This window comes from Cydia amplana, chromosome 4 (assembly GCF_948474715.1).
Source record: "Cydia amplana chromosome 4, ilCydAmpl1.1, whole genome shotgun sequence".
NCBI classification, from domain to species: Eukaryota; Metazoa; Arthropoda; class Insecta; order Lepidoptera; family Tortricidae; genus Cydia; species Cydia amplana.
This window is the reverse complement of record NC_086072.1, coordinates 8,198,020-8,215,432: the sequence shown is the minus strand read 5'-3', so window position 1 is coordinate 8,215,432 and position 17,413 is coordinate 8,198,020. Positions and strand designations below refer to the sequence as shown.

The 17,413-nt window shown below is 38.7% G+C and overlaps 3 protein-coding genes across 5 annotated transcripts in view; 1 reads left to right on the top strand and 2 right to left on the bottom strand.

Annotated features, from left to right (window-relative positions):
* Nucleotides 1–1,340: 1,340 nt before the first annotated feature.
* Nucleotides 1,341–3,976, bottom strand: LOC134663152 (mitochondrial ribonuclease P protein 1 homolog). 2 transcript variants are annotated; one of them, XM_063519499.1, is made up of 5 exons: nucleotides 3,677–3,976; nucleotides 3,203–3,423; nucleotides 2,782–2,930; nucleotides 2,291–2,657; nucleotides 1,341–1,728 (listed from the first exon to the last, which is right to left on the bottom strand). In XM_063519499.1, the coding sequence occupies exons 1-5, from the start codon at nucleotides 3,810–3,812 to the stop codon at nucleotides 1,363–1,365; spliced, it is 1,239 nt and encodes a 412-aa protein (XP_063375569.1). In that variant the 5' UTR covers nucleotides 3,813–3,976; the 3' UTR covers nucleotides 1,341–1,362. The 2 variants fall into 2 exon arrangements, with proteins under 2 accessions (XP_063375569.1, XP_063375570.1); XM_063519500.1 differs by having other exon boundaries at nucleotides 3,203–3,420.
* Nucleotides 3,977–5,434: 1,458 nt separating this feature from the next.
* Nucleotides 5,435–7,129, top strand: LOC134663204 (peptidyl-prolyl cis-trans isomerase-like). Of its 2 annotated transcripts, XM_063519589.1 has the most exons (3): nucleotides 5,435–5,485; nucleotides 5,564–6,129; nucleotides 6,938–7,129. In XM_063519589.1, the coding sequence occupies exons 2-3, from the start codon at nucleotides 5,565–5,567 to the stop codon at nucleotides 6,976–6,978; spliced, it is 606 nt and encodes a 201-aa protein (XP_063375659.1). In that variant the 5' UTR covers nucleotides 5,435–5,485; nucleotide 5,564; the 3' UTR covers nucleotides 6,979–7,129. The 2 variants fall into 2 exon arrangements, with proteins under 2 accessions (XP_063375659.1, XP_063375660.1); XM_063519590.1 differs by lacking the exon at nucleotides 6,938–7,129 and having other exon boundaries at nucleotides 5,564–6,232.
* Nucleotides 7,130–8,676: 1,547 nt separating this feature from the next.
* The window catches only part of LOC134663176 (solute carrier organic anion transporter family member 3A1-like), an 80,764-nt gene continuing 72,027 nt past the window's right edge, over nucleotides 8,677–17,413 (bottom strand). Inside the window, exons 14-19 of the mRNA XM_063519542.1 lie at nucleotides 16,390–16,618; nucleotides 15,126–15,317; nucleotides 14,613–14,761; nucleotides 12,509–12,654; nucleotides 10,487–10,708; nucleotides 8,677–9,419 (exon numbers count right to left, since the gene is read on the bottom strand). Coding sequence (XP_063375612.1) covers nucleotides 9,195–9,419; nucleotides 10,487–10,708; nucleotides 12,509–12,654; nucleotides 14,613–14,761; nucleotides 15,126–15,317; nucleotides 16,390–16,618 — 1,163 coding nt within the window. The 3' untranslated portion in view covers nucleotides 8,677–9,194. The remainder of the gene's footprint in view (nucleotides 9,420–10,486; nucleotides 10,709–12,508; nucleotides 12,655–14,612; nucleotides 14,762–15,125; nucleotides 15,318–16,389; nucleotides 16,619–17,413) is intronic.

The window sequence follows — 17,413 nt, the reverse complement described above, 5'->3', positions numbered from 1 at the left end:
TGAAAATGACTAAAGTTATGACTACAGTTATTGAAAACCAATTATAGTACGTTTAATATTCTTTCAAATGGTATCTATCACGAACTGATCAATAAAATAAAACCCGAGAAATAATGAAAAGTTGACGCCGATCGCCTGCCATTTACGTGACGGCGCTTAGTGACCCATGCTGAACAAAATTCGTAATTACTTGGTTATATAATATCATACACCAATAAAACTTATATTTTTGGAAAGCTAATGAAATTTCACGTACATTTTGTAAGAATATTATTGGAGTAAAGTTATAATTTATTGAGTTAGACGCATATTTTATCAGTACTTATGCCATCCATGCACGGTAAAAAAATCAAATATTTTAAAATATTTTGTAAATTACTAAAGTTATGACTACGGCTGTTAGAAACCATTTATTGTACGTTTAATAACCTTTCAAATGGTACCTATCAGCAATTGATCAATAAAATAGAACCCGAGAAATAATGAAAAGTTTACGTCGGTCGCCCGCCATTTACGTGACGGTGCGTAGTGACCCATGCTGAACAAAATTCGTTATTAATTGGTTATATAATATCATACGCCAATAAAACTTATGTTTTTGGTAAGCTAATGAAATGTCTCGTATATTTTGTAATAAAATAATTGCGGTATTGTTGTAATTTATTGAGTTAGGCGCATATTTAATCAGTACTTATGCCATCCATGCACGGTATAAAATCAAATATTTTAAAATATTTTGTAAACGACTACAGTTATGACTACGGTTATTATGAAACAATAATAGCACGTTTAATACTCTTTCAAACGACACCTCACACGAACCGATCGGTCCCATAGGACTCAAGATGTGAACAAATATCAATAATGGTCGGCCGCCATCTTTGCCCCCCTTTTTTTCGACCCGTCCCCCACTCCATAAACTAAAACCGGTCATTTCGTATTCTAGAGATCACGAGGAACACATCCATACCAGTTTTAGGTATTTAGAAGAGATGTCGACGACTTTTCTCGAAACAGGCCGATTTCCACCTGTCTATAATATTTTGCTATTTCGAGACCTTTATATTTTTGTTAATTAGCATTATATATGTGGAAGCTTGTAATTTGCATTTAGCAGATAATAAGTCTATCAACATATGTATATTAGGCAGTAAGCATCCCGAATAAAATAAAATAAAATTAACCGCTTAACCCCGGGTTAGTGGGATGGTGCAAGTGGCAGTAGGTTTGGCATATTTTTCTGATACGTAATTACATACAAGTTAGGTCTGGATTGCAAATCTGTAGCAAATAAAGTAAAAAAAAAACTATTTTTGTCCATATTAATAAATGAAACAAAATACTTTCTTTAAACTCCTATAATTATATATTGTCATCATCGTACAATGACTTTTTTGATCTTTTTCTCTTTTCGTTAAGTGAGTGTTGAAGCTCTTCAGGATGAAGTCTTAAATTGTTGAACACATGTTTTCTCAGTGCTGGAGTACGTTTTAACTTGTTTTCCATGGCTAACACTTTAGTTTCCATTAGTTTTCGTCTTGGGACATGTCTTAATGCATATTCCCAGTCTCCAGTAGTTTTTAGATCTAATAGTATTGGTACCATGTGGTTAATGTTCAAGTTCTTTTTTGATCCTGGAGCCCATTCGAGATATCTGTCAAGAGGCAGTTTTGCCATTTTGATTCCATCTCTCTTAGCTCTAGCCAGGGACAGCGGATCATTATTTACCTGTAATAAATGTACACATGTTAGTTTAGTTGCATATCTGTTTTGTTATTTGTATTAGCAGTATGTTTTTTAGGGTTCCGTACCCAAAGGGTAAAAAACGGGGCCCTATTACTAAGACTTTGCTGTCCGTCCGTCCATCCGTCTGTCACCAGGCTGTATCTCATGAACCGCGATAGCTAGACAGTTGAAATTTTCACAAATGATGTATCTGTTGCCGCTATAACAACAAATACTAATAAAAATAAAATAAAATAAATATTTAAGGGGGGCTCCCATACAACAAACACGATTTTTTTTGCTCTATTTTTTGTTGATGGTGTGGAACCCTCCGTGCGCGAGTCCGACTCGCACTTGGCCGGTTTTTTTTAACTAATATTTCAAAAAAAAATTATATACATATAAATCAGTAAATTCTCAATTCTATGATCTTATCACATGATGCAAAATGTTCTTATTTTAGTAGTAATATGAATAAGTAGTTTACATTAAAACAGACTGATCTGAATGATAAATACCAGTAAATATAATAAATACTAGAACAGTCTAGTACTCTTGGACATACCTTATCAACCATACAACCAATGATGTAAATGGCATCATGGTCATACTCCGTCAATTCATTTCGACAATGTGGTGTGAGGTAGACTAATTTCTCTTTTGGGAACACATTCAAGTAACTTTCTGTGTGTATATTTAGAGGTATCCACGGCTCTTCAAGTGAAGGTATATTCTTTACTAGTTGTTTATAGAAGTGTCCTTTTAAATTCACATTACACATGTGCACATCAAATGGGTCTTTATGTATTCTATTGTCACCAAACACAAAGGTCATTTGTTTAGCGGCATTTACTGCTTCTCTATATATCATGTTGTTCTCATATGAGCAATCTATTACCACTTTTTGACCATGCATTATAGCTTGCAAAGCTCTGAAATAAAAACATTAATTGTATAAGAATGCACTACAAAACTAGCTTACAGAACAACATTTTCTATGGCAATGGCACGCAATGGTCAATAACATAGTGCCAAGTTATATTTTTATATATTTACCTGTAGTTATCAAAGTTGTTCATGGACTGGTCCCGAATACGCAAGAACAATGATTGGTGTTGAATTCCATATAACAAATCATCAGGAAATTCTCTAGTATCTTCAGGTTCTGATTCCAAAAATGCTTGTTTTCTAGCATCTTTTTTTGCCTGTTAAACCATGTATAATAATGATTAAGTATTCCTGTCCAAATGCTTTAAAATTTATAAAAACATTTAGCCATTTAGTAAAACTTATTAATATGTGAATCATATTATTATAATAAAGTAATGACACCATGAAAGTGTTTTTCTTTTATTAAGCGGGGTTGCATATTAAACATATAATGTTGAGCATGCAGAAATGCCATTGTTTCAATATTGTGTATAATATTTTTTATAATGTTTTCTCATCATGAAAATACCCTTTTCTAAATACTTACTTTTTGGTTTTCCTTAGCTTTTTCAGTTTTAAATAGATACAAAAGGTATGAATGTCTCTGATTTCTACTAGGCAGTTCCATGAGATGTTTCCAGTGGTGGCTCCGCAGCTGGTCTGGCGCTTGTCGCCCGTCTTGCCGCATCACTTCCACCTCTAACATGAGAATACGCAATTTCTTTTCAATCTCTTCATCACCTTTGCATATTTCGTTAATAATGTCTTCTGTGAACAATTTTATTATTTTGTAATGAAATTAATACATGTAAAATACTTTCTAAATGTAGTACTTTAAATTTTTTACTTATACTGTTCTATGTAACTAGAAAATGATTGTATATAAAATATTATATATGAGCACTTGAGCAGCCATCACTTAACCTCTCGTATACCGGGATTATATTATTTTTTTAAATAGTTTCCTCGTACGCTGATCCGCGTTCCGGTATTCGAAGGCTACCTATAAAGAATGTCTTACCAGAGTAGTCCTCCGACTGCTGCGATAATTGACTGGCTGGTCGGAAGAATGTTTGCTTGATGTGAAGAACATTTTTAGGATGCAGTTGTCGGATAGGTTGGCGCATATGATGGAAAATTGACCTTATACAGTACATTCTAAAAATTCTGTCTTCTATATTTTTTATTTATCCGTGATTTCGGGACACATTTAATAAGACTGGAAATGACGCGAAATAATGTAACTCACGTCATAAACAATAATAACTTTTTAATGTTTTCTAGTAATTATAATATATAACATTTAAAGAAATAAACATTAGTTACATTAGCTCCATCCACAGTTGTCAAAATTTAGAGGTTAGATTTTCATTTTTAAAAATTTAAAGCATTTTCATACGGGCGTACCGGATGCGACCTTGGTCCGAACCAAGGCCTATTCGATCGTGTGTGTGTAAGGTGGTCGATCGTACGTCCGTTAAGCCCCCTCCACACTCGCTCGCGATTCACGCGCATAGTCTGGAGGGGGCTTTAAGGACGCAGTTAAGTGGAGTCCAGACGAGACAATTTTTCGCCAATCTGATGAAATTGTCCGATCGAATCAGGCAAACGCAAACGCTAATAATTTGATTACTCGATCAAATCAGCAGGTGCGGACACAAAATTGCCAATTTTTTAGTCAGTTAGTATCTATGGAATGCAAATTGGTGATTAAATTGTGTACGTGTGGACGCTAGATGAGATTTGGCACCAATTATTTTCCTGATCAAATCGGTCGATTTTCCCAGCTCGTCTGAACTCTACTTTACTTGATCCTACCATCTTAAAGTGGTATCCAGACGGGACTGATCAAATCAGTCGATTTGATCAGGAAAATAATTGGCCAATTTGCATTCCATAGATAATTACTATGAAAATTGGAATTTATGTGTCCGCACCTGCTGATTCGATCGGAGAATTTCATAAGATTGGCGAAAAATTGTCTCGTCTGGATTCTGGATACCACTTAAGTGGAGTCTAGACGAGACAATTTTTCGCCATTCTGATGAAATTGTCTGATTGAATCAGGCCGTGCGGACGCAAACGTCAATTAGATTCAGCGATCGAAAATGCCAATTTTCGAAGTTAATATCTATGGAATGTAAATTGGTGATTAAATTGTGTACGTGTGGACGTTAGATAAGATTGGCGCCAATTATTTTCCTGATCAAATCGGACGATTTGCCCAGCTCGTCTGGACTCTGCTTTTTCTTACTCAGAGTTCACTAAACTTGTCAATAATGACCAGGGCTGCCAGATCGTAGAATTGGATACGAAATTCGTATAATGGAATTTTTATTCGTATAGGTGGTATAATTGGATACAAAAAAAACACCGATGTCAAACTACTGACAGAAAAACAGTGTGTCAATACTGTTATAAAATTTATTGGAACCGTACGTCAACGTTAGGGCTATAATTGCAAAAATCGAAGATCACAAATTGCGAGCGTCCCTCTCTGTCACTCTTATTACGCCTTCATAGGAGTAAAAGAAAAGACCCCCGCAATTTGCGAATTTCGGCCTTTGCGGTAGGACCCCAGTTTTTCAAAATATCGATTTAATATTAATTTTTTTTTAATTGTGTTCTCGTATAATGCAATCGAATTTCGTATAATTGCAGGCACTGGATCGTATAATCAAAAATTATGTACTGGCAGCCCTGCAATAATCTTGAGCTTTCAGCGTGATTGGAGGAGGATTCTTTTAGGTTATAATTATAATATTTCGAAATTGATCTTGATTTGGTGGTATTTTTTTGTTTTAGTGACCCGAACATCAACGTGATCAAGGTAAAAACATTTATGGTGGAAATGATACTATACCACAAACGAATTACAATATGTTAAATGATATTAATTTATTTTCAGGATGTCGGTCGCGACTATGTTACGGCGCTCTATTATTAACGGCACAGTGTATTCAGCTGCTGCTCTGCGTTATGCCTCAACTCAACAGGAAAAGAAGGTTTTCTTTGATATCACTGCGGACGGCGAGCCCCTTGGCCGAATTGTGATGAAACTTCATACTGAAGAGGTGCCGAAAACGGCAGAAAACTTTAGAGCACTTTGCACAGGAGAAAAGGGATTCGGCTACAAAAATTCTTCGTTTCACAGAATTATTCCCAGTTTTATGTGCCAGGGTGGCGATTTTACTAACCATAATGGTACTGGTGGCAAATCCATTTACGGCCGCACATTCAAGGACGAGAACTTCAAGCTGAAGCACACCGCCCCCGGAATGCTGTCCATGGCTAACGCCGGCCCCGATACTAATGGTTCTCAGTTCTTCATCACAACTGCCGCCACTCCCTGGCTGGACCGCAGGCATGTTGTTTTTGGTGCTGTGGTTGAAGGGATGGAGACTGTGCAAAAAATGGAAAAGTTGGGTTCCAAGGGTGGGCAAGTATCAAAGAAAGTTGTTATCAAAGAATGTGGTGAGTTAGATTAAGTGTTAAGCTGTAGATGTTTATGATGGCATTTGTTATGTTAATAGTCTAGAGTAAGTATACTGTTGAGTAAAAGGTAGATCTTGTAGAATGTTGTTTTTTATTACCAGTACTTAGTAATTATAATTTCATTATGCAGACCTCTGGTTTTTCACCATATAGCCCAGCATTTAATCCATCCGTGTCCCCCATAACTAGATTTAGATTCCATTAACCCGTTATAGTCTTACTAGTTGCTGTCCCATGACACACAACAGAGCAGAATCTGTTGGTGTACCCCTTGTATTTCATTAATTAATATATAGGTCTGAGTGTTGCCTTTTGCTCCTTGCAGGCCCCTAAAATGAACATGAAACTACTGTTTGGTGTATGGGAAAGAAGTAGATATCTAGAACTTGTATTTTCCGCACATTTGTAACCATCTTACCAATACCTCTTTATCCAGAACCTATTAATTAGAAACTGGGAGTGCATATGCTTGTGTTCCTAACCTTTTTGCATCAAGCCCACCTTAGTAAAAAAATAATGCTTTTCTTAAAATGTCTTTACTAATGTGGGTTTCTTTTATTCATATAAAGCCTGACCAGTAATATATGATCATTGTCAAGAGGGTGCTGTTATTTTTACGTATAGGGTTACAGTTCAGTATAGTATGAAAAAAGAAGTTCCAGTGAAATTCCGCAACATGGCATGTGATCATATATTCCTGGTCAAGCTTTAGCTACTTAGGAGCACAAGCAGTACAAAGTATGTGTTTGAGTTAAATAGTAATAAACATCTCTATTCTTTTCATCAGGAGAAATGGAAGAAGAGATTGCTGTGGAGAAGGCTCAGTGATCGGTCCAAGTCCTCTTTAAGAATTTAAATTAAACAATATTTTAAAATAAGTATGCAATTTTATTATTCACTAAATGCAACAAATTAGTTTTGTAGTTGCTATCTTCAACCATTTCCTTCCAAGATTCAGATAACAACTTTACAAATACAACTAAGTCAGTATCAAGTCTTAACATCTATTGTAATAAGGCATTTTTAGATAAAACACTCTCTTTCATATCAAACTATTTATCTCTTTTAACAAATATGTTACATGGATGACTTACTAATTTCCTTTGTCTTTTCTGCCATAAATATATATATATTGCTTTAAAATACTTGTTCCATAATAAAATAATACTCTACCATAATAATTGATTACTTATTTCAACACATCAGCCCAAGAATTGACATTTTTTTAACTCACCAAAGAAAATTTGTAGAACATTATATTATATCAAGTCTAAATAAGATTTATTATCATATATAAAATATACAGGAAGTGAGCCATGAAAAAACTACTTTAAAAACATTAAAACAACATTATCTAAATATAAAAATAATATTTACAACTTAAATATAAAAAAGAAACAAATGTACATCAAGTTATAAAACCAAAATTATAACCAGCAGTCGTCACCATCTTGAGATCATAATAAATAAATATAAAATTGACATATACATCTTTTTACATACCTTTATTATATAGCTTGTGATTGGTGCCTATTGCAGTGAAAATGTTGAGGTTTTTTTTTACAAGTTTAAGGGAATGTAATGATGTCAGTTTAGGTGTAAAATATTGTGCTTTACAATTTAAAAAAAGGTAGTGTTTATTATTTGTGCAAGCAGAAGTTTGAATTATAGAAGAAGGCAGGATATATTTTATTTGTACAAAAATGCTGTAGACCAGCAATCAAAAGAGAACTTGAACTTTGAGTCATGTGGCACTTTGTGATTTTAATGTAATATTTTGATTAAAAAAATCAACAAAATGGCAGTTTTTGCGTGGGCATATCACAACAGAAACTAGATGGTCTAAAGCACAATCATGCTAATTACAATAATTCATCGATAAAAGCTGTTGCAAACAGATGTTATTTGTGCATGAATAAAGTTATAATTATTGAAAATAAAAACGTGTAATTAATATGATTGAGCACTAAGCCCTCTATCATGTGCTATATTATTTCCTTTTAGTTTTCTCATATTTTAGAGAAGTAATAAGTTGATAAAATTAAGTACAAAATATATCTAAATGGTCTGTAAATAGTGCATTGCATTTAATGCAGAAAATAATATTTACAATTTAACATACCAATTCAATAAAGTATTCTAAATGTGTAAGATTTTAAAGTGAATGCACTTGTATTTGTTATGTAACTCATTGACATGAATACATTTGAAGTATTTCTTATATTATTATTTTTATCAACAATAATCTATATGAAAAATGTTGTTAATCAATTAAAACTATTAATCTAAGGATTCATTAGGGGACAAATGTCGACGACATGTCATGCGACGTCAGAAAAAAACAGCGTTTAGGCAAAATGTTGCCTGGCATATTGTGTCATGTCGCGAGATATCGCTCGACATTTATTTACTAGCTAGTGAATCCTTAGCTTTATAAGAACGGCTACGGCGAAAACCCGAGTGTAAATATACTGAGTATTTATATCTCATACAAGCACATGGGGAAAGTTTATATCGCAGTTCGAATTTACCATTCTTATAGGGGTTTTATTTATTAACCGATATGATATCGACGCCTACCGTAATACTTTAAATGAGTTTACATTAAAAGGCTACCATTTGTTAAGAGAATGCGTACAATAAAACTGCGGTATATTCTCTTTAAATTTCATTCGCAGCGGTACCCGATAGAACGATTCACTATAACTTTATGGGGGTTTTCTACAGAGATAGATCTCTTTAAAGCGTCGGAACTACACAGATATGATCAAAATCACTCATTCAGTACTATCGCTACTATTCGACAGGATAGGAGCTCGAGCGGAGCTCAAATTTCACTAAATATCACTATACGCTCGGAAGCGGGACCACAGATAACACACTTTCTCTAACGCGCTCGCATCCGTCGAAAGTCATTTTCTGCTGAAACGACTACCGCTAGAAGTAAATATAGTTTTTTTTTAATATAACATCTACGACAGAAAACAGCTTTGAGATCTACGGGCACGTTAGGGGAAATGAGTTGGTGGGTTAATGCGTCCCTCTCAGACGCAGGGGTCGTGCGGCGGGCGGGGCTGTGCGAGGGAGACGGATAGCTGGTCGACGCTGCGGCCCTTCTGCAGCTGCAGGCAGAGCTCGTGCGGCTCCAGCGTGATGTGGTGCGAGGACGTGCGCTTGTGGCGCGACTGCGGCTGCGCGGGCGGCCGCAGGTCGCGCGACCCGGTGCGCCGGTGCCGCAGCGCGCCCGACTCCAGCAACCGTTTGCTCTCCTTCAAAAATATTCATACACATTTATAGTATTGTATTGTATTGTAGTACGGGCATTTATAGTAATATTCATACATATTTCTAAATATTTTTGGATTTTTGTATTATTATTTTTTACTCGATAATCTGTCCGTGATCTGGGTTCTAGCAGAATTATCAGTGCTTCACCCGAAAGAGTGGAGCGTATTACTGAGCCAGAACCCTTTTGTTTTGCAGCAACGCACACAGCACATTTATATATTGATACATCTTGTTCCTAATTTTAGTTTTAGTTTGATATTGTTATATATGGTTTCTGTTTTTTTCTGTCAATGTGTGTATTGTGGCAAGCTAATAAATGGTTTATCTATCTATCTATCTAGTGCGACATAGTAAAAATTCAATAAAATGGGACTAAAGAAATTCCATAGGTACTAAATTGTTGCCATGTTTAAGCATTTTACGTCAAAAATGTGACAGTTAAGATCGGTTTTCCTAGGATAGCGGTGCCGTCATATAGCGGCCGTCTCCATACAAATACTACGACATCCATATTTAGCCGTATTATTTAGTATGGAGACGGCCGCTATATGACGGCACCGCTATCTTAGGACATAGAGAAAAAATATATAGATTGCTCACTCCATACATCAGTTTTAGTACCAAAAAGATTATTAGCATCTAGCATCGAGTAGCGGAACTATCAGTACTGCTACTTGACAATAGATGTAGCATCGACCGGAAAGTCTTATCTCAACAGCATAAGACTTTCCGGTCGGTGCTACATCTATTGTCAAGTAGCAGTACTGATAGTTCCGCTACTCGATGCTAGATGTAGACACTGAAATTAATAGTCTAGCTGATGTATGGAGTGAGCACTCTTGTCTTATTATATTTCTCTATGCCTAGGAAAACCGATCTTAAATAATACGGCTAAATATGGATGTACTCAACCCCATGTAGCCGCCGCCATAAAAAGAGGGGGATGAATGGGAATACACCCAATAACCAATCGCTAATGTCCTTATTTTTAAGTATAAATTTTCATTAGGTACATTAAACCGTGTCAAGAAAAAACAGTAGCATTTACCTCGTCGCCACACAAATGTGGCGCCAGCGGGAGCACGCTGAGGTCCAGGTTCTCGACGCTCTTGAGCGCGAGCTGCTTGAGCTGGTCGAGGCTGAGGTCGCGCGAGCCGGAGCGCGAGTGCGACTTGTAGTTGGTGTTCTCGAGCTGGATGGTCTTCGAGTCGTTGCGGAGGTGCCGCGACGCCACCAGCACGCGCGAGCTCTTGCGAGCTGTTTGCGATTCCTGCGAGTACACGTAAGCATAGAGAAAAAAAATACATAGAGTGCTCACTCCATACATCAGTTCAGACTATTAATTTCAGTATCTACATCTAGCATCGAGTAGCGGAACTATCAGTACTGCTACTTGACAATAGATGTAGCACCGACCGGAAAGTCTTATCTCAACAGCATAAGACTTTCCGGTCGGTGGCGACATCTATTGTCAAGTAGCAGTACTGATAGTTCCGCTACTCGATGCTAGATGCTAATAGTCTTTTTGGTACTAAAACTGATGTATGGAGTGAGCACTCTGTATTTTTTTCTCTATGACGTAAGTTATGTAGTTGGGTCAATCAACTATTTCTTGTTGTTATTCTGTCCCATCAGCGAGGAGACAATAGTAGCATAGATTGTTAGAAGAACTGCTGTACCATGTTCTACTAACATGCTCAGTAGATGCCCCATTACGGAAAGGTCTTATAACTACCATAAAATGCAAGTTTGGTTCATTTAAATACGAAAAACCTAGAATTTTAAGAGTGACTCACGCATAGACTAGGAATCCTCTAAACGGAGTTTAGAGCAATTATTTCATGAAACCGATGCTGCCAAAAATACGGGGGTGCGGGGGGACGAGGTGAGCGAATCCCGTGCCGTGATTGGTCCGTTCAAAGACACGGACCAATCACGGCACGGGATTCTGACACTTTGACTCGAAGATAGAGTAAAACTAGCGTATATAGTGGCAGAGGGGGTAGCGTTACTATGCTCAGTCTAAAGGATGTCTTGTCTGTGGACTCACGAGACCGTAACTATAGCAACGTGTGACAAGAAAAAACCGGCCAAGTGCGAGTCGGACTCGCGCACGGAGGGTTCCGCACCATCAACAAAAAAGCGGCCAAGTGCGAGTCGGACTCGCCCATGAAGGGTTCCGTATTTAGGCGATTTATGACGTATAAAAAAAAACTACTTACTAGATCTCGTTCAAACCAATTTTCGGTGGAAGTTTACATGGTAATGTACATCATATATTTTTTTTAGTTTTATCATTCTCTTATTTTAGAAGTTACAGGGGGGGGGGGGGGGGGGACACACAATTTACCACTTTGGAAGTGTCTCTCGCGCAAACTATTCAGTTTAGAAAAAAATGATATTAGGAACCTCAATATCATTTTTGAAGACCTATCCATAGATACCCCACACGTATGGGTTTGATGAAAAAAAAATTTTTGAGTTTCAGTTCAAAGTATGGGGAACTCCAAAAATTTATTGTTTTTTTTTTCTATTTTTGTGTGAAAATCTTAATGCGGTTCACAGAATACATCTACTTACCAAGTTTCAACAGTATAGTTCTTATAGTTTCGGAGAAAAGTGGCTGTGACATACGGACGGACAGACAGACAGACATGACGAATCTATAAGGGTTCCGTTTTTTGCCATTTGGCTACGGAACCCTAAAAATAGAGCAAAACAAGCAAAAAAACGGTCACCCATCCAAGTACTGACCCCGCCCGACGTTGCTAAATTTCGGTCAAAAACCACGTTTGTTGTATGGGAGCCCCACGTAAATCTTTATTTTATTCTGTTTTTAGTATTTGTTGTTATAGCGGCAACAGAAATACATCATCTGTGAAAATTTCAACTGTCTAGCTATCACGGTTCGTGAGATACAGCCTGGTGACAGACGGACGGACAGCGAAATCTTAGTAATAGGGTCCCGTTTTTACCCTTTGGGTACGGAACCCTAAAAAGTTGATTAACCCAGTTACATTATGTGTCTTTTTATGCCAAAAGTACCTACTTACTTGTAACAGTGACATACCTGCGAGTACTGCGAGTCCGTGCGCTGGATGGAGCCCCTCGGCCCCGCACCGGCCTCGAGCGGCGACGTGGCCGCCGAGCTCGGCCCCGACGTCGGCCCCGATCGGAAACCGCTCGCGTTGTCCGCAGACGGCAACTCTTCAAATACTGAAATAGTACATTACTGCAGACGCCGGGAAAGAAGGGCTTGCCGGGTGAGTAGGTATAGACAGATATAGTGATACGAAGTCGGCAAGACCTTTTCACGGCTAGGCATGTATAGTGCTTTTCTCAAACATATGCAATGAAATAAAAAAAATCACCACTCAAAAAACAAATTATAAATATCAACCACAAATAGCTACACGACAAAAGTTTTTTAATTTTCCTTCCAATCCTGCCATAATGACTTTTTTTTTACGGAAGTCGTCCGTATTACGCGTGTGTAGTGTTCGAATAGACCCTATTAGGGCCATTATACACAACCTGATAATAAGAATCTCAATTCCAATAAATAAAATAAATGCAGAGGATTTTAAATATTGTCTAAGGTATCTGGTGACTTACGTATAGACAAGATTTTTTAAATTTATTCATCAACACATTGAATCATACAGATTCGTATCAATAATAAATAATAATATCGTATCGTAATATCAGTACGTTCGTGTATAACAGGCGTTAACACGGATATTTTGGTCTGATAACCATTCATTCACTAAAAATAAAAAATAAAAATATAATTCGGCTGTTTAGCCTGTTCATGGACACAGACCCCATGTTTACATTAGAATTTAAAAAAAAATTACTTCCCGGCCTAGGCCTTCAATTACGTATGAAATTCCTTTACAGTTCTCTGGAGTTGCTCCGCCCTAAACGTGATACTTCGAAGCCTGATATAATGCCCGGAGCGACGACTTTTCATTGCATGTTTGAGAAAATATCGATTAATACGTTATTATTGTAACCATATATATAGTTGACGTGAGTATTATTATTAAAACTTGGTAGAAGTAATGAGGGTTACTAGAAATGTAAAATTACAGCCAGTAGCAAAGAAATGAAATAATTCATAAAGTGGCCATGCAATTTTGAGGCCGGGTGTACCATTTGCCGCTAACTTCTTTTGTCAGTCGTACAGTAGACCATGCCAGTGCCAGTCTCGTCTATTCGGCCACCAAAAACAGGGTCTCCCGGTGTTACACTATAAATCGTCTACAACATGCATGCTTTGCGTATATCCACTTCGCGGAGTCACTAGAAGCACACGTCTCGGTGTCGCCAAATTAAAAATCCTAGTTTGGCACTTCATCAAATAGCCAAAAACGCCGCATACTTCCACGCATCACGCATACAGTAGGTAGGGTAGGCAGATAGGTGGTCGGTATGAATCAGGGATGTAACGGATGTGGTTTTATCGGAACCGAAAGCGGAACCAGATGTTTTAAATTTAGTTTATCGGAACCAGAAACGGAATCGGAACTGAAAACGGAACCGGAGCCTGAGTCAGTACTATCAGTAGGTATACATTACACAACACAACACATACAAATAGGTACTTTAAATTCGAAAACACGGATAAACCAGAACATCTAATTACTGCAGCACGTGGCAAGCGGGGCTATGAGCGAATGACTGGTATAAACCTGTTTGTTTTTGATGTACATCGCTCATGTCCCGCTGCCGCGCTAATCATTGACATCCGATATAACTTCCGTTTCAAAAGTAACGGAACCGGAACAGAAACGGATGTGTAATACCAAATCATAGAGAAAAAAATACACAGAGTGCTCACTCCATACATCAGTTCAGACTATTAATTTCAGTGTCTACATCTAGCATCGAGTAGCGGAACTATCAGTACTGCTACTTGACAATAGATGTAGCACCGACCGGAAAGTCTTATCTCAACAGCATAATACTTTCCGGTCGGTGGCGACATCTATTGTCAAGTAGCAGTACTGATAGTTCCGCTACTCGATGCTAGATGCTAATAGTCTTTTTGGTACTAAAACTGATGTATGGAGTGAGCATTCTATGTATTTTTTTCTCTATGACCAAACGGAAGTTCCGACTTAACGGAAACGGAAACGGAGCTCCGTAACATCCCTGGTATGGATAGTTACGTTTGTCGAGGCTGATGATGGAGCCGGCCAGGTCGCGCGCGTCGACGGGCGGCGCGTGCTCGAGGTGGCGGCGGCGGCGCACGAGCCACCAGTCCGCCAGGAAGATGCCCAGCGCCACGATCTTGATGCCGCCGCAGAGACCCACGTATCTAAAACACAATGCTTTTTTCATTTTGTTCTCCAAACAAATTTAGTCGATGATGACCAAAAATCAGCACATGTAAGGCAACCACAATAGTTATTTACGATAAGAGTGCAGAAAAGAGAAAATTCGAAACGAGTGGCGATAAATTAAAAAACGACCGAAAGGAGTGTTTTAAATCGACATGAGTTGCGAATTACCTATTCGCACGTGTATCGAACAACGTTTTACAGTACATATGATGACACAATTTTCGACATACGCACGGAAAGTGTTTTTTCCCGCACTAGTTCGGGAAAGTAGCACCATATGTACTGTAAAATAATAAGAGACTAAGTACAAAAACCTAACAGTCAAAATAGAACGTGCACCTGAACCGAAACTGTTCTATATCGTAGAGCAAGCAGCGGCCGCCCGTCTCGCCGCTGCACGACTTGTTCCACAGGATACAGGTGGAGTCGATGAGGTTCCCGAACACGATGGGCGCGGGGATGTAGCCGAACAGACGGAATATCACGAACTGCATGCCGAGCGCGAACGAACGCTCCTCTTCACTCACGGACCTGGAAAAGAGAGCATTTAGACATAGAGAAAAAACCGGCCAAGTGCGAGTCGGACTCGCGCACGGAGGGTTCCGCACCATCAACAAAAAATAGAGCAAAACAAGCAAAAAAAACGGTCACCCATCCAAGTACTGACCCCGCCCGACGTTGCTTAACTTCGGTCAAAAATCACGTTTGTTGTATGGGAGCCCCACTTAAATCTTTATTTTATTCTGTTTTTAGTATTTGTTGTTATAGCGGCAACAGAAATACATCATCTGTGAAAATTTCAACTGTCTAGCTATCACGGTTCGTGAGATACAGCCTGGTGACAGACGGACGGACGGACAGCGAAGTCTTAGTAATAGGGTCCCGTTTTTACCCTTTGGGTACGGAACCCTAAAAATACATAGATTGCTCACTCCATACATCAGTATTGGTACCAAAAAGACTATTAATTTCAGTGTCTACATCTAGCATCGAGTAGCGGAACTATCAGTAGTACTGTTACTTGACAATAGATGTAACACCGACCGGAAAGTCTTATGTTGTTGAGCATAAGACTGATGGATGTATGGAGTGAGCACTCTTGTCTTACTATATTTCTCTATGATTTAGACTAACGCCAGCTACAGTTCATGTACGAAGTCCGAATAATAGTTGCTTTTGAATTGAATACCAAGTCGGTCAAAAGTAAAAAAATCTGTAATGTTGGGGTTTCCTAATTGGAGAAAAGCGTACGGTCAATTAACCCTTCGTATGAATTAGCACTGACCAGTGCGAATGAATTTAAACCTTTTGTATTAAAGAATGGACTTAAATGTTGTGAGCCTGTCTGTTGGGTAGTACGATGGATCTCTCTTTACCACTCAGTATCAACTCCTATGTTTCTACAATAACGCTTGTAAATTTCGGCACTGTTTGTCTTCTCTGTAATCCATCCTTTGTATCTTTTGATGTAATGACTGTTTGTTGCCATAATAAAAAAAAAAAAAATTGTGCGCACTGATCAGTGCTTAGACATACGAAGGGTTAATTAATTCGTGGTCGAAGCAACCAGTTTGTAGCTATAACTCCATCTCGGAACAGTTACCGGAGCACGATCATGAGCAGCGGCATCTGCGTGACGGCGACCACGAAGGTCATGAAGAACAGCAGCACCAGGAAGGGGAAGATGGTGTTGCAGGGCGGGTTGCAGGCGCCGGCCGTGGCCACGGGCACCACGGTCACCTCGCTGTACTCGCGCGCGCCGGCCGCCGTGAGCGCCGCCGCCGACGCGCCGCTCAGCACGCCCGCCAGCCCGCGCGCGTTGCCCGCCACGCCTGTACACAATATTGTTTTTAGTACGGAACCCTAAAAAAAACCGGCCAAGTGCGAGTCGGACTCGCGCACGGAGGGTTCCGCACCATCAACAGAAAATTGAGCAAAACAAGCAAAAAAACCGGCCAAGTGCGAGTCGGACTCGCGCACGGAGGGTTCCGCACCATCAACAGAAAATTGAGCAAAACAAGCAAAAAAACCGGCCAAGTGCGAGTCGGACTCGCGCACGGAGGGTTCCGCACCATCAACAAAAAATAGAGCAAAACAAGCAAAAAAACGGTCACCCATCCAAGTACTGACCCCGCCCGACGTTGCTTAACTTCGGTCAAAAATCACGTTTGTTGTATGGGAGCCCCACTTAAATCTTTATTTTATTCTGTTTTTAGTATTTGTTGTTATAGCGGCAACGGAAATACATCATCTGTGAAAATTTCAACTGTTTAGCTATCACGGTTCGTGAGATACAGCCTGGTGACAGACGGACGGACGGACGGACAGCAGAGTCAGTCGATCAGGTTTGTTTTGAGGATCAAATGTCTGTATGGGACCCATTGTCTTAAAGCAATACAAAAGACAGAAAGTCTGGCACCCGCACTTTACTGACGAAACGCTTCGAGAAAATGGCAATACATCGTGACGTCATCATGTAGGTAACGTTAGAAGCCGTTTCAAGGAAAACAAGGAAATTACGATTTTGTCGGTGCAATATTGCGTTTATGTATATGGTATAAAATGTAAGGAATCGAATGGTATCATTATTTTTTTCCTATTTGGAAGTTAAAAAAATAAATATTTTT